Source organism: Bombus pascuorum, chromosome 4 (assembly GCF_905332965.1).
Source record: "Bombus pascuorum chromosome 4, iyBomPasc1.1, whole genome shotgun sequence".
Lineage (NCBI taxonomy): Eukaryota > Metazoa > Arthropoda > Insecta > Hymenoptera > Apidae > Bombus > Bombus pascuorum.
In genome coordinates, this window is record NC_083491.1 from 17,292,916 (window position 1) to 17,307,160 (window position 14,245).

Sequence of the window (14,245 nt, forward strand, 5' to 3'; positions counted from 1 at the left end):
AATCGTACAAACCGAATAAAAATCAAAGTTGTAATAAACAAGTGCAGTACCACAGATAGTTACATGATACATATCACATCACATACCTCTTTTGTATTCGTACGTTCATATGCGCGAATTTCACAGCCATTCGCGACACCTGCCGCGAAAACATTGCAGTAAGCGATGCGTCGTTTCAGTTTCGGGCGTTCCTCGACGACAAACAAACATGCTTCGTGTAGCGGGAGGAGATACAACAGTCGACAAAATTCTAGCGATTTGTTCGCTTGTGCGTTCTAATTCTTCTAATCTAATGGTGTAGATAGTTTGACACCGTAAAATGTAGCTCGAATACCTTAGACCGAATTTATCGTCGCGGTTGAAAAACCGCACACCCATGAGATCAACTTCCATTCCCATCTCCAGCACGTTGACGTTCACTGAGGAGTGGCGCGCAAAAAGATGGCCAGCTCGCCGACCAGCATCGAAAATCAAATAGACAGTTTTTTGGAACAGTTCAAACGCAGTGCCTCCCGCGCAATGGAAGAGTCTCATAGGTCCAGTTATAATGCTTGTAACAGTAGTATCAGTCATAGTCGAAGTGGAAACCTGGATCTCGAAATCTTGGAAGTTGGTAAGTTTTCGAGAACTTTGTATAATTTCAGTATAATTTATTGTCCTGTCAAGTTCAAATTTTAGTTATTTTCCACTATTCTCTCTGTTACTTCCTCCACCGCATGCACTTTCAATTCTGCACTGTTTTCGATTGATTTTTTGGGCGTTCCTTGCATATTTTGATACATTTGCTTTCTAACAATATTCTTAGTTTGAATACATTTAAACTTAATGTTTCATAGTTTCCTTATTATCTTTTGTTAAATTATATTATAATTGTAAGTTTGCGTAGTAAGTCTTATCTTAAGTTTAGTATGTTATGTATTGTTTTAATTTTTGTCATAAATGCGTTAAATGTATAAACTTTTTTTTAAATGGTGGATAATCTTTCTTATTTACTTATCTTGCATGGTATAAATTAAAAATTATAGTATATTTAAAGAGCAGACGTTTTATACGTTATTTGGTTTAATTATTATACGTCAAAACTTTCATTATGATTATATTGTACAATGAAGGAATTATTGCATACATACGCATTCATATCATTTATTTCTCATAACATAAATGCTGTAATTGAAAAGATATGTTAAAAATCTATCGCGCAACCCTTTTATAATCCCACGTGTTTTCAATTCAATGATAAAGTAATAACATAGTAGAATTATATAGAATTTTAGTTTAATCCACGTTTAATCGGACACTTTTGACTGACACGCTGCAAGTCACGTGCAGTTACCCCACTTTAGGAATCGAGTCTTTCGTGATTGGTTGTTTCGTCTTGTCTTTACTTCTACTGTGGAACATTATGGCGTCGCATACTCTGTTAGGTTACGATAGAGGTCGTCGTCCGTTGTAGGTGTTTTATGGTGAAAAGTCATAAAACTGCAAGGATTAAAAGTTGCGAGATGCATTCAATAAAGTTTTAAAAGCACCGAATCAATGTAATCATCTTTATCTTATAATTAGAATTTTTACATCAATATATTATATATTATTAACAGATTTACTAATTAATTCGTTTTATTCTTGGATAAAGTGATCGCGTTGCAGTTATTTCGAGGCATCGGGTGCGTAAGACTAATTGGAAATATAGACTATAATATCCGAGCGGAAAATAAAAATCGACTATCATGAAATTCTATCAAATTAATGCACACGAAAAAATTAGAATATTTCATATATATCAGTAATAGAGTAGACCTGTAATATTGACGATAAATTAAATTGTTGCGTGAAGTGTTGATTTTATCGATAATATCGCGTGATATTTTGTAACACGTAAAAAACGATTATTTAGTGAAGTAAAAAAGCACAGTATGATTCTTCGACGAAAGTCAACACACGGCTGCAACTGCCCCTGTCATCAACACTGCTCGACGAAATGTGCAGGTTTGGATCAGACACTTTATTCTACTATTCCTAAATTAATTTAATGCATAAAAATGTCACTAAAGAAATATTCCAAAAATTCGAAGTACAAACGATCTGCGCGATAATTATATTTTCCTTTTATAATTTTATTCGAACTATAAACAGATTATTGATTTATGAGACAACCCGATTTGTTTACATGTTAGCGATAGTCATATTACATAAACACAAGATCGATATTATAATTATAAATTTCTAATACAATTTAATGGACAACTTGCTATGAATATTTGTCAATTTCATATGTCAAATTCATATTACAATGAATATATGGATATGTTCTTACATATGTATATGTATATACATAATATATTTAAAATTTCTTTTTTCATTATTTGAATATGTACATTTAAATATATCATGACTCAATGATTCTTATGAAAATCGAATCCAAATTTACTTAAATTTGGAACAATGTTTTTTAAATAATATATGACATAACCATTTATTAAACAAATTAGCAGAATTATAGGTTTTCTTTGTTCATAAAAGTTAAAAAGAATTTAAACAAATGTTGATTATTTGAAATCATTTATTTATTTATTTAGCAATTTATACAAATATAACATGGAAATTGTTCCATTTATACGGGACTAGCACTGTTATCCCCTCCACGAAATATTAAGAACTAGATTCGCCATATCATTAAACGTAGTGCTTTATAATGTTACCGGTATTATTAAAATTTGCGAAAAATTAATACCGTGACAGCATACATTTCAAATGTGGTATTTTTTAAAAGATATTTATAATTGACTGTGAAAATAATCGCGAGGTCAAATTAAAGAAAGGTAAGTAAAATTTGACTTGCCACATATCCATAAAGATGGAAAGCCATTATGTGTAGTGATTCTCAACTTGTCGATGTCGGATGTAGTCTAACTAAAAATCACAATAATAAATTCATCTTTTTGTTTTGTTATTTATGTTATTCGTTATAATTTTCTTTATCATTTATTTATAATTTCTGATTTATTTTTTGCTAAATAAATTTAAACAAATTTTATAATTGACACGAACATATAACTGACATTAATCAGCTGATCAATTGTTTAGAATCTTTCTATTCGAAATTTTTATTGTAAAGTATTTTTAAACATACAATACTTGATTTCTATTATCGATTTTTTAAATTTTCGTTTGTATAATTTTATCATTGAAATATTACTGTTTACCAGAACATATAAAGAATTAAAAGATACCTCATTGTATAATATTAAGTGGAATATGGATACTAATTTATGTGAAAAAAATGAGATTGAAATGCAACCAGATATTGTAACATTGCAAGATACTTTAAGTAATAAAAATCAAAAGGTAGAAGTATCCACTTGTCAATGTATGGTTAATGATGAGTTGACATATACACAAATAAGAGAAAAGGTAAGTAGACATCTGTGTTAAAACAATATAAAAAAGAATATTTTTATGGTAGTATGTATCAATACCAATTAATCATTATATCTTTTAATTTTATATCAGTATAATGTTAAGACATGAAGTTATCTATTAATGATCTATTAACAGCATTTTCCATAATATATAAAAAACTTTTGTATTACAGAAAATACATATGGATGCAACAAGTAGTACCTTCAAGCCAAAGAAAAACGTAACAAAAATGAAAGTGAAGAAACATAAAAATGAAGGAGAATCAAATTATGAATCCACAAAGTTAGAAGATAGTCTAACTCAAGTGTTACAAAGATTTAAAAGAGGATGTGAATGTCAGGATGATCAGTGCTTTAAAGGTTTAAATCCTGAAACAGTGTATCGTCATAGATTGAATATTGCAGAATTAACAAAGGCTGAACATGATATGTATTTAATGGGTGTTACCATGGCCTGTTTGACTAATCCATATGAAACGGTGCGACATACAGAGCGACGTAGATTACGTGCACAATATGTATATCAGGGTAGAAGAGTATGTTTGGATGCTTTTTTATATCTAGAAAACTGTACACATTACCAAATAAAACGAATTAGGAAACACTTAATGACCCATGGTGTTACCCCACGAGTTCATGGAAATCATGGAAAAATTCCTCACAATACGTTTTCCTTAGATATTTATAAAATTGCTACAGAATTCTTAAAAAATTTTATTGAATTGCAAGAAACAAAACAAAAGACCAAAGTTGCAAAAAATGCACAATTACATCTTCCATCAAACATTACACGTAAAGTAGTGTACAATTCATATATACAGTATTGTAGAAAAATGTCTCTTGATATAAAAATAATGGGGTATTCAACATTTAGAAGATTTATGAAAGTTCAATTCCCACAAGTAAAATTTTCTAAGTTAGAATTCATGATCAAGAATCAGAATATACAGAATCAAGGATCTAGTAAAACTGACTTGGAGAAAAAAGATGCAATTGATGATGAAACATCCAAATCAGCAGATCTGATAACAGAAGGCAATGCCATATTACCTTTATTAATTGCTAGCGAAACAGGACAAAGTGATACTTATTTTTTAACACCAATTAGCAAACTACAAGATGGCGTGAGTTATCAGATAACTACAAGTGGACTTCTAGTCAATAAATCAGCATTACCTGTCTAAAATAGATGATGTTAAAAAATAAAAAATCTCTTACATTTAATATCTAAATACAATTAAAAAGATAATATATTTGAAAATATACCTATAAAATAAAATAAAATTTTATAAAATGACTGTATAAATTACCCAATAAAACAGGTATATTTTCTTCATATGCTTATATTATTATAATTAAAAAATATGCCTGAGGTAGATTGAGTGTTCAAAAAATAATATATTAACGGTTTTTTTATTAATTCATAAAAATCCGCTCATTAGTTATTAAATATTTATTTTATTTAAACAAACAAAAGGAAGAATCATGATTTGATGTGTGGTTGTGTCATATTGATTTATAATCTGTAAACCAAGTATGTATATATAATTAATATAATTATATACATATATATAATATTTTAGATAATAAATAATTTGTATTTTTTCAATTTATGGTTTTTTTGTTATTATTATATCCTATCTGCATAATTGTAAAACAATCACGTATTACAAATAAGAGTAATATAAAAATGTAGTTATCCTAATTATGTTCTATCAGGGCTGAATTCTAATATATAAACCAAAAGGGTAGAGAATCAGTAATCACTTTAAAAAAATACTAACATTTTATACATTAAACTATTAATATTATATAAAATTTGAAAACAATATATTAAAATTAGACATTTTAAAAAATTGCAAAAAGGGAAAACTGTACAAGTAAATATTAAACTTTGCTATTTAAAATAATAAAATGAAAATTTAATTCATAACAAACTGTTATGAATACTATGTATATATTTATTTTACAATATTTATTGTTAATAATTTATTAATAATAACAATGCTATACTTAATCATAATTATATTAACATATCTTTTATTCTAGAAAGATGTTTTTTTATAGAAGTGTATATATCTTTATCATTATAATAATGTCAATTTATAGTTTGAGAGCCTCTTGCTTTACAGTTATAGCTGAAATATTGTAGATACAGCAGGAAACTACTTCACTTAGTTGGAATCAGCAAGGTCATATAAGTGCACTCTGAGATCTCACTTTGACATATAGCAAATATTGCATAAGTGATTATCAATACAATTGTATATAATTTTACCAAATACTTAGCTTAAATAACTACAGAACTATGTAGTTGAAGTTATTTTTATTAAAAATTATTAATATAATTTATTTACAAATTTATTGTGTAATTATATTGTATGTTCAATATTATGTAAATACACCATGAGATATATGTGTTGTAATGATGTATAAATATTTATATATTATAAAATGGAAATATAAGTACTTTGATTCATAATATTATTCAATCAGTCATAATATTATTTAATATTATATATATTGTATATACTTACATTTTAAAATATATAATTCACTTGATTTTACATTTTTTAGAAGATGTAGAGAGCATGACAGGTGAGATCGAAAATGGAGATTTGGCAATCCGAGATGTTGCAGACCTTCTTCAATCACAGTATGCTATTATAGCAGGTGAGATAAAATTTGATTAATGTCATTGAAGAATATATTATTTAATTATTGCATTTTTAAAATAACACGTTCCACATATGTAGGAGGAAAAACTCGAGAAGGATGTCCTATAATTACTTTTCCAGATAATGGTAATTTTCATAATTTATCTGACTTGGATTACCAACGTCTCATGCTGTATCTTACTTCTGTGCCAACGTGAGATTTCAACTTTCAGTGTTATTAATATATACAGTTATATGTTGAAAAAATCATTTAAAATAATATCTGATAATTTTTAGATTACAAGAAGCAGATCTTGGATTCCACTTAATTATTGATAGAAGAAATGATAAGTGGAACTCTGTGAAAACTGTATTATTAAAGATCTCTGTGAGCATATATATATTAAAACATACAATGATAATATAAGGAAAAGTTTTGATGGTTCTGTTAGTAATTATCTTATATTTTAGGGCTTTTTTCCTGGTTTAGTTCATGTAGCATATGTTCTGCGTCCAGCTGGATTTTTACAGAAAGCTATTTCAGAAGTATCAAATAAGCTATTTAGAGAAGATTTCAAATTTAGAGTTATATTTTTAGCAAATGTTGCTGAACTTCATGAACTTATAGATAAAGATCAGTTAACTGAACAACTGGGTGGTACCTTGCCATATTGTCATCACACTTGGATACAAAATAGAATTGTAAGTAGAATAATAAAAATAATATAAAAATAACTACTTCTCTATATTAAAAATTTTTTAGAGTTTAGAAAAATTTTCATCAATGACTCAAGACGTATCTCTTGCATTGGATTCTTTCACTCGGCGTTTAGCCGAAATTGAATTTCCTAATAATACAGTTGCAACTACATCTTTACTATCTCAACAGCAAGTAGAATACAATGAATTAAAAGAAGAAATTCTTAGTGCTGCAAGACATGGTGAAGCACTATTGGATAGTGTAAGACAATTAACTGGCAAGGGAACAGCTGATAGATTAGGAAATGTTGCAGCAATAGAAAGGTAGAAGATAATTTAGTTCAACATTACTTACAACTATTTTTCTTTATTGAGAACAAGAATTAAAAGTTATTTGTTTTTAGATTGCTTGTTCAGTTAGAAGAAACAGAACGCACTTTTGACCTGTTTTGGACACATCATAGTTCTCGTTTGAGACACTGCTTAGCATTAAGACAATTTGAAGCTGACTTTAGAGAGTTACAAGCAATATTAGATCAACATCTAAAAACTATAGAAGAAATGACAGAAGTAGGGGAAACTCAAGCAAGGGTTGAGCAGTTAGTTTGTGACACATCAGCATTTCAAAGAATATGTAGAGTACGTATCTTTATTTATACATATATACATGCATATTTTTATTACATATTAAACAAACATATATTCTAATCTATGCAAAACAACAAAAGTACGCAAGCAATAAAATAAAACTAATCTATCTAAATAAATATATTTACAAATCTGGGACAATAATATTTAAAAATACTTCTATATAAAATAATTGTTTAATCACTTTCAACTCTATATAACTAATAAAATTATATGATGAAAAGAAAACAAATATTAATATTAATATCAATATTTTAAGTTTGAGAATGTTCACAATGCACTTAAGGCAATAAGGTATAATATTCGAACCAGTATTATAAAGCATTTATTTTAATATATTTATTTTATATATTTAAAAATTGAGATATGTATATAAATTAATATCCACTACAAAATTGTTAAAAAATTTTAATGAAAATTCTGGTTTGAATAATATTTATATGTAGATACACATACATATAATGCACATCATGCACAAATGTTATTTTGCATCGCTTTCCTCATTTTGTCGATAGTCCTATTTGTTGCATACCATGTGGATTTGGGTCTTGGTAAGCAATCCACTCAACAGAATACATATATTTTGTGATAGATTTACATATTTAAATACGACGATAATAATTATTTCAATTTTTTTAATTCTATTTACTGTATCTTGAAATACAATAAAATAATTATTAAGTATAAAAATTTATGGGTTTGTGAATTAAATTCCTATCAAACGTTTAGTTACGTCAAATGCATACTCATGCACATTTTAAGCTTAAAAATTACTTATCAAAAACGAAAAAAATAGGGATTTAATTCATGCCTTACACTGGCATGATGGACTTTGAGAATGAATGTCATTATTATTTCTCACTTTACACTGCACGTAAGATAGTATTTTTTTTTTTTTTTTTTAATACTTTTTTTAGATAAAACAGTGACAACTGATGAAAACATTTGATGACTGTTTGTAGTTTTCTTATTAATGTTATTTTCATATTTTTAAACATGAATAAAATTACATACATTTATAGGGAGATATAGAACGAGCAGAGGAGGTGATATCTGCTGGTCAACAACTATTATCTGGGAGGCATCAATGTCCTACAGACGTTGTAGAACCAAAATGCGTGGAACTACAGAGGATTTGTACTATTCTAAGTCAAAGATTAGAAAGACGATTACATATGTTAACTAAATGTAGGGAACTCATGGAACGTATAGATAAGGTAATTATTTATATTTAAAATTATCTAAAACAATGTCTATTTCTAAATATATATACACAATAGGCAAATACATGGTGTACACGTGGTATAGAATTACTTGCCTCACAAAACAATACGACTCCACCTGATCAAGCACTTCAAGAATTACAAGAATTAATAGAAGCTGCTGAAGAATTTCACCATCCCAGATGTATTTTTCAAGACTCTATAATGCCTGAGACTAAGGCTCTTATTACTCAAGTACGTATATTCTGTAAATAAAATTATATTTATAAAATTATTGTGCTTATAAAATAAATTATTAGGTTTTGCAAAGAATAGAAGATGTGTCTTTGATGTGTGATAAAAGAATAATGACACTAAAACAGCAATTAATTAAACCAGCAAGGCCAGTTCAAACTGTAACACCTGAACCAGTTAAACCATTGCAATCACTGCCTCAAATTGTTAAACCTGGAAGAATTCTTAAAAAAGCTAACACTATGCCAAAGGTAAATTGTTATTTTACTTAATTTGACATATTTTCAATTATTTTTTTATTTCTTGATTATATTCCTTTAGATGGAGATGAGTCCTATAGAAGGGGAATCTTCATCTCCAGAAAGTGAATCTAAAGACGCAGAAGCTTTACGTTTAAAGCGTGGACATGTTTTAGCGGAACTAGTTGAAACTGAACGAATTTATGTTGCTGAGTTAGGTACTATAATTAAAGGATACAAAATGGAATTAATAAATGAGGCAATGGCTCATTTAGTACCAGCAGCATTAGTCGGCAAAGGAGATATTTTATTTGGAAACTTAGAAGATATATACATTTTTCACGGAGAAACATTTTTAAAAGATTTAGAAAATTGTATTTCAAATACCGAACTTGTCGCATTATGTTTTGTACAAAGGGTAAATATCTATACATATACGCAATTTTAATCAATTAATACAAAATTAACGTATATATTTTTTAATATAAGATGCATTTTTTTTTAGCGCGAAATGTTCTTCAGATTATATAGTTATTATTGTCAAAACATTCCGAGATCTGAAAGATTACGAGAACAGATACAAAATGAACCACAGTTTCTTGCAGCTTGTCAACAAAAGCTTGGTCACAAATTACACCTTGCTGCATACCTTCTAAAGCCTGTTCAACGTATAACAAAATACCAATTGTTGTTGAAAGATCTTTTAAAATATAGCGACGAACCATCGTGTTGTACTGAATTACAAGAAGCATTAGATTGTATGCTTGTTGTATTAAAATGCGTTAATGACAGCATGCATCAGACTGCAATTACTGGATTTGGTGTAGGCATAATATTATTTAAAAATAATTGTTTATACCATTCAATGATGTAATGCTAAAAATGCATATCCTTTTTAGGGTGATCTAAATGCACAAGGTGAACTCTTATTGCAAGGTTCTTTCAGTGTATGGAGTAGCAGTAAACGAGAACGGCTTCTCAGGTTAAAACCATCACAGCGACATATATTCTTATACGAAAAGGCATTTATATTTTGTAAACATAGTAAACCACAAGCTCATAATAAAGCTACATACCATTTCAAAAGATATCTAAAGGTAATTTTTAATATCTGTTTCATTATTTTTTATTCGCTTTATTTATATTATATCTAAAAGGCATAATCATATTTTTTATAGATGTCACAAATTGGATTAACAGAATCGGTAAAAGGTGATGCAAGACGTTTCGAAATTTGGCTACAAGGTCGAGCTGAAGTGCATACTATACAAGCATCTACAGTTGATGTCAAACAGTCTTGGGTGCGTCAAATTAAAGGCGTTTTAATGTCTCAATTGGCTGAGCTTAAAGGGAAACAAAATTCTGCTCTTGGAAAAACCAATCACAAGTATATATTATTATTTATACACATTAAAAACTTTAATGATTATAATAGTTTTGCACAAAATATTTGTAGGCCTTTGCGGCAAACGATTTCATGGGAAGCTCAAGGCAGCGTTTCAGGATCGTTAAGAACTCTTTCAGTTGATGGTAGCAGTGTTATATCGCATATTACAGATATTTCGCAGTCAACTGAAGATGATGTTGTATGGAGTTCAGAAAACAGTAATACTGACGACGAAGATGCTTTCAGTGAAAATCCTGGTCCTGCTCCTGTAAGTTTCATTTCAAATAGTATAATTAAATAGTTAGATTCCTATAGTTTAAATAATTAGAAAGCTAATATGCTATCAATTTTGTATTCAATTAGGGTGGAAGATATGTAGCATTAGCTGATTATTGTGCAGTTGGTCAATCAGAAGTTACAATGCGTGAGGGAGACAATCTAGAACTTCTTAAAGTTGGATGTGCTGGTTGGTGGTTTGTAAAATTAATAAGTACTGGAATAGAAGGATGGGCACCAGCAGCTTACTTGGAACCAATGAATCGGAAGAGTTCACGTAGCTCACAATCAGTCAACAGTCAAGAAACTATATGAAACAGGCGTCTAACACACTAGATTTTCCTAGTGTGTTAGATTCACGCATGTATTCAAAGAATATCACTTGTTGAAGTATAAAATTAACAATCATATATTGGCAGATTTTATAATGCATACAAAGATATAGACAAGAATTCAGAAATTCTGCATAATATACATGCAATATAACGAAACTTATTTCAGACCGTATGATATAGCAATATATGCTTGATCTATATGATTAATCTGTGAATAATTAGAGCCACATATAACTTTTGAAATGGAAAATTAGATGAGGAGAATCTAAGACATTAACCTAATTAGTTAATCCTTCATAAAAAGGTATAAATAACAAGAAACCAGGGAATGAAAAAATGCATAAATTTTTTTACTACATAAAATATATTACGAAAGAATTTGTTGGTGGAAGCGCTTTACACAAGCAAATAAAATTTGCATTTATTACAGAAAAATAATATTAACTAGATTTATTCTTACAAAAAGAATAATATTTATAGAATTGTATAAAACGTATTTGGATAGCGGATTAAAAAATTTATGCACGCACATATGCATATTTACATATACATATAATACAGTTATAGTAAAGTAAATTATACGGATTTGTATTCAACTTTGCATTTTCTAATATTGCAAAGAAAATAACTACAATGAAATGCAATCATTTCAATCACACAGTTACTACTTCCATAAAAGTTATATAAAATTACAATTTATGAAATTTATCTATACTTGTGACCTGTATAATATTTAACTATATGCAAATATTCCAAAGTTCATATTAGATTTGGAATATTTTTATTTTTTGTAATCTATTAGCAACGCTCGTAACATTTTTTAAATAACAAAGCTTGTGTACAGTTACAAAAAGAAATCAAATATATCTGTGTTATATTTATAAATTATTTTTCATTAAAATTATGTAATAAAATTATTATTTACATATTTATTATAATAGTATTATATTATCATTAATAGTTTATTTATTTTTGCAAATAATTTAATAGAACATAGTTTTCGAAACTGAAAAACTAATTTAGAATATTTGCAAATTATGATTATGAAGTCTTTAAAATTATAACGAGTGTACGAGTATTTATTTAATGCTTCTGCGAGTGAATTATAAAAATTTAACAGAAGTACTTTGTTGAAACATTAGTATAGATAAAATAGAGAATATACTGTTAATAAGTCTTTGTGACCAAACAGCTTGATATTAGTACTATTTTAGTACGTAAAAAATAGCTTATTTAAAATATTTAATGAAAAAGAAATGAACGATTATAGAGTATTAAGTAACATATACACAAGTTCTCAAGAGCATGAAAATTAACACCAAGCATTGTGCAATATATAATATAATACTGTAATAAACTTTAGAAAAATATTCCAGTAAAAAAGCAATTCCAATTTTTGCAGAATTGATAATTCATCAATTTCTTAAATATTTAATGATAATGGAATAGGTATAATATAATTTGTACTGAAAATTTATATGGATATAGAAGAACTAAATAAGAAATTGTTATAAATTAATATTTTTCTTTTATAGCGAAATGTGCAATTATTACACTCTTTTTATGATTGGGATCATGATTTACATTGCTTGGAAAATATTAATTAACTGTAATTTATATGTTATTTATATATAACAAAATTCTATTGTGATTATAAGATATATAGATATATATATATTGAGTACAAATAATTTATTTTAGTAGTATGGCTATTATTGAAATAAATGATTAATAGTTACATTGTTAATGTTTTATTAATAGAAAATGTTGATTTTAGACCAAAGAAAATTGTGCATCTTTTCTTGGGAAAGCAAGGCAATGAAAACATTATTAATTTATAATCGTTAACTATTAATTTTTAGTTTATTATTTATCATTCTCACCCACCTTTACGCCGTCCTAATATTAACTAGTTATAGGATTCAATAATTCATCAAATAAATTATTTTATTTGATGTTTAACATTTGATTTATTTCTTTTGCATTTTAAAAGAACATAAGATTTTATGTATATTCAGATATAGCAATATTGTGATAATAAAATTTGAATGTGGTAAATAATTACGGAAATGATTTTAAATCTGATTAATTATTCTGTTTGCAAAAAAAACTACAAATTTTAATTTTTTGTATGTTTTTTTATTGGATTTTTTGTTTCAATATGTACTTAATATAAGAAAACAAACAAATATTTAGGTTATCAGAATTTTTGTAGATAACATTACATTAATACATAGACAATAATTATATGTGGAATGTGGAATGGTTCTATTATGAGTGCATGCGGATATAATAATAATTTTCGAAACAAATAAAGCAATGTTATTATTGTATTTGTTTCTAGAAAGAAAACTGGACGATTTTACAGAAAGAAAAATGTTTATTCGATATAATATATTAATAGAAATAGGGTATAATTATTAGGAATATTATTAGAGATGTTAGTTTTGTTTATAAAATTGAAATTTAAATTAATTCAAAAAAGAAATATCAATCCTGATTGAAATATTGTCTATAAGCTTCTAATAAAGGGTTCTTTTTATTGTTCCTTTCAGGTAATTTTAATATAATTTATTTTTACACGAGATTAACTTAAATATTAATACTTCATCAATGTATAATATAATTAAGCATTGAAAAATAAGCTTGCCATACAAAAATGTTAGTAAAAGAGAATTTAGGTAACAGTTTTTTGTTAAAACAATGAAGTTCTGATCGTAGTTAAATTAATATTAATTGTAATAATAATGATGCTGTTATTATGTTTAAATTAACAGCCATAAAAGTCATAGTTTTTAATAAGTAATTAAAATTCGAGATTAGGTTAAAACTAGTGTATTTAATATTGTATTTTGTTTAATGTATTGTCTGTGTGTTTATTAAAATAATATAATAAGATAAAAACATATATGAATTCCAAAAATAATTTACCCACGTAAGCCTATACTTAAGTTTATTAAACCTATAGTTTTATTTTCTAATTTTACGATAGAAATGTATAAATATACATACTTTAAATATGGCTATATTTATAAGATATTATCTTATACTTTTTCAGATTTGCATTCTTTAGTAAATGTTGTGGGGATTATTAAGACTCTCTATTCGTAATGAACACGATTAAAATT

General features: G+C 27.1%; 2 protein-coding genes across 9 annotated transcripts; both read left to right on the top strand.

The window, feature by feature from the left end:
* The first annotated feature begins 174 nt into the window (after window positions 1–174).
* Window positions 175–14,023, top strand: LOC132906320 (guanine nucleotide exchange factor DBS-like). 8 transcript variants are annotated; one of them, XM_060958388.1, is made up of 18 exons: window positions 1,084–1,538; window positions 1,634–1,986; window positions 5,997–6,092; window positions 6,176–6,290; window positions 6,374–6,464; window positions 6,548–6,778; window positions 6,840–7,099; window positions 7,180–7,414; window positions 7,939–7,974; window positions 8,446–8,640; window positions 8,704–8,880; window positions 8,946–9,131; window positions 9,202–9,537; window positions 9,625–9,942; window positions 10,019–10,216; window positions 10,298–10,506; window positions 10,576–10,774; window positions 10,870–14,023. In XM_060958388.1, the coding sequence occupies exons 2-18, from the start codon at window positions 1,914–1,916 to the stop codon at window positions 11,095–11,097; spliced, it is 3,183 nt and encodes a 1,060-aa protein (XP_060814371.1). In that variant the 5' UTR covers window positions 1,084–1,538; window positions 1,634–1,913; the 3' UTR covers window positions 11,098–14,023. The 8 variants fall into 8 exon arrangements, with proteins under 8 accessions (XP_060814369.1, XP_060814370.1, XP_060814368.1 ...); XM_060958386.1 differs by lacking the exons at window positions 1,084–1,538; window positions 1,634–1,986 and adding an exon at window positions 175–613; XM_060958389.1 differs by lacking the exon at window positions 1,084–1,538 and having other exon boundaries at window positions 1,547–1,986.
* Window positions 2,002–4,741, top strand: LOC132906350 (uncharacterized). The gene is made up of 3 exons (XM_060958472.1): window positions 2,002–2,819; window positions 3,207–3,411; window positions 3,593–4,741. Exons 2-3 carry the CDS (start codon window positions 3,256–3,258, stop codon window positions 4,601–4,603), a joined length of 1,167 nt encoding a protein of 388 aa, XP_060814455.1. The 5' UTR covers window positions 2,002–2,819; window positions 3,207–3,255; the 3' UTR covers window positions 4,604–4,741.
* Window positions 14,024–14,245: the final 222 nt, after the last annotated feature.

Bases quoted from the DNA above. Each gene is read 5' to 3' on its own strand.
- LOC132906320 (XM_060958385.1), top strand. From the start codon at position 442: ATGGCCAGCTCGCCGACCAGCATCGAAAATCAAATAGACAGTTTTTTG. The intron at 8,881-8,945 runs GTACGTATATTC...ATAAATTATTAG, and splicing joins CTAAGGCTCTTATTACTCAA to GTTTTGCAAAGAATAGAAGA. The intron at 10,217-10,297 runs GTAATTTTTAAT...TATTTTTTATAG, and splicing joins ATTTCAAAAGATATCTAAAG to ATGTCACAAATTGGATTAAC.
- LOC132906350 (XM_060958472.1), top strand. From the start codon at position 3,256: ATGGATACTAATTTATGTGAAAAAAATGAGATTGAAATGCAACCAGAT. The intron at 3,412-3,592 runs GTAAGTAGACAT...TTTGTATTACAG, and splicing joins ATACACAAATAAGAGAAAAG to AAAATACATATGGATGCAAC.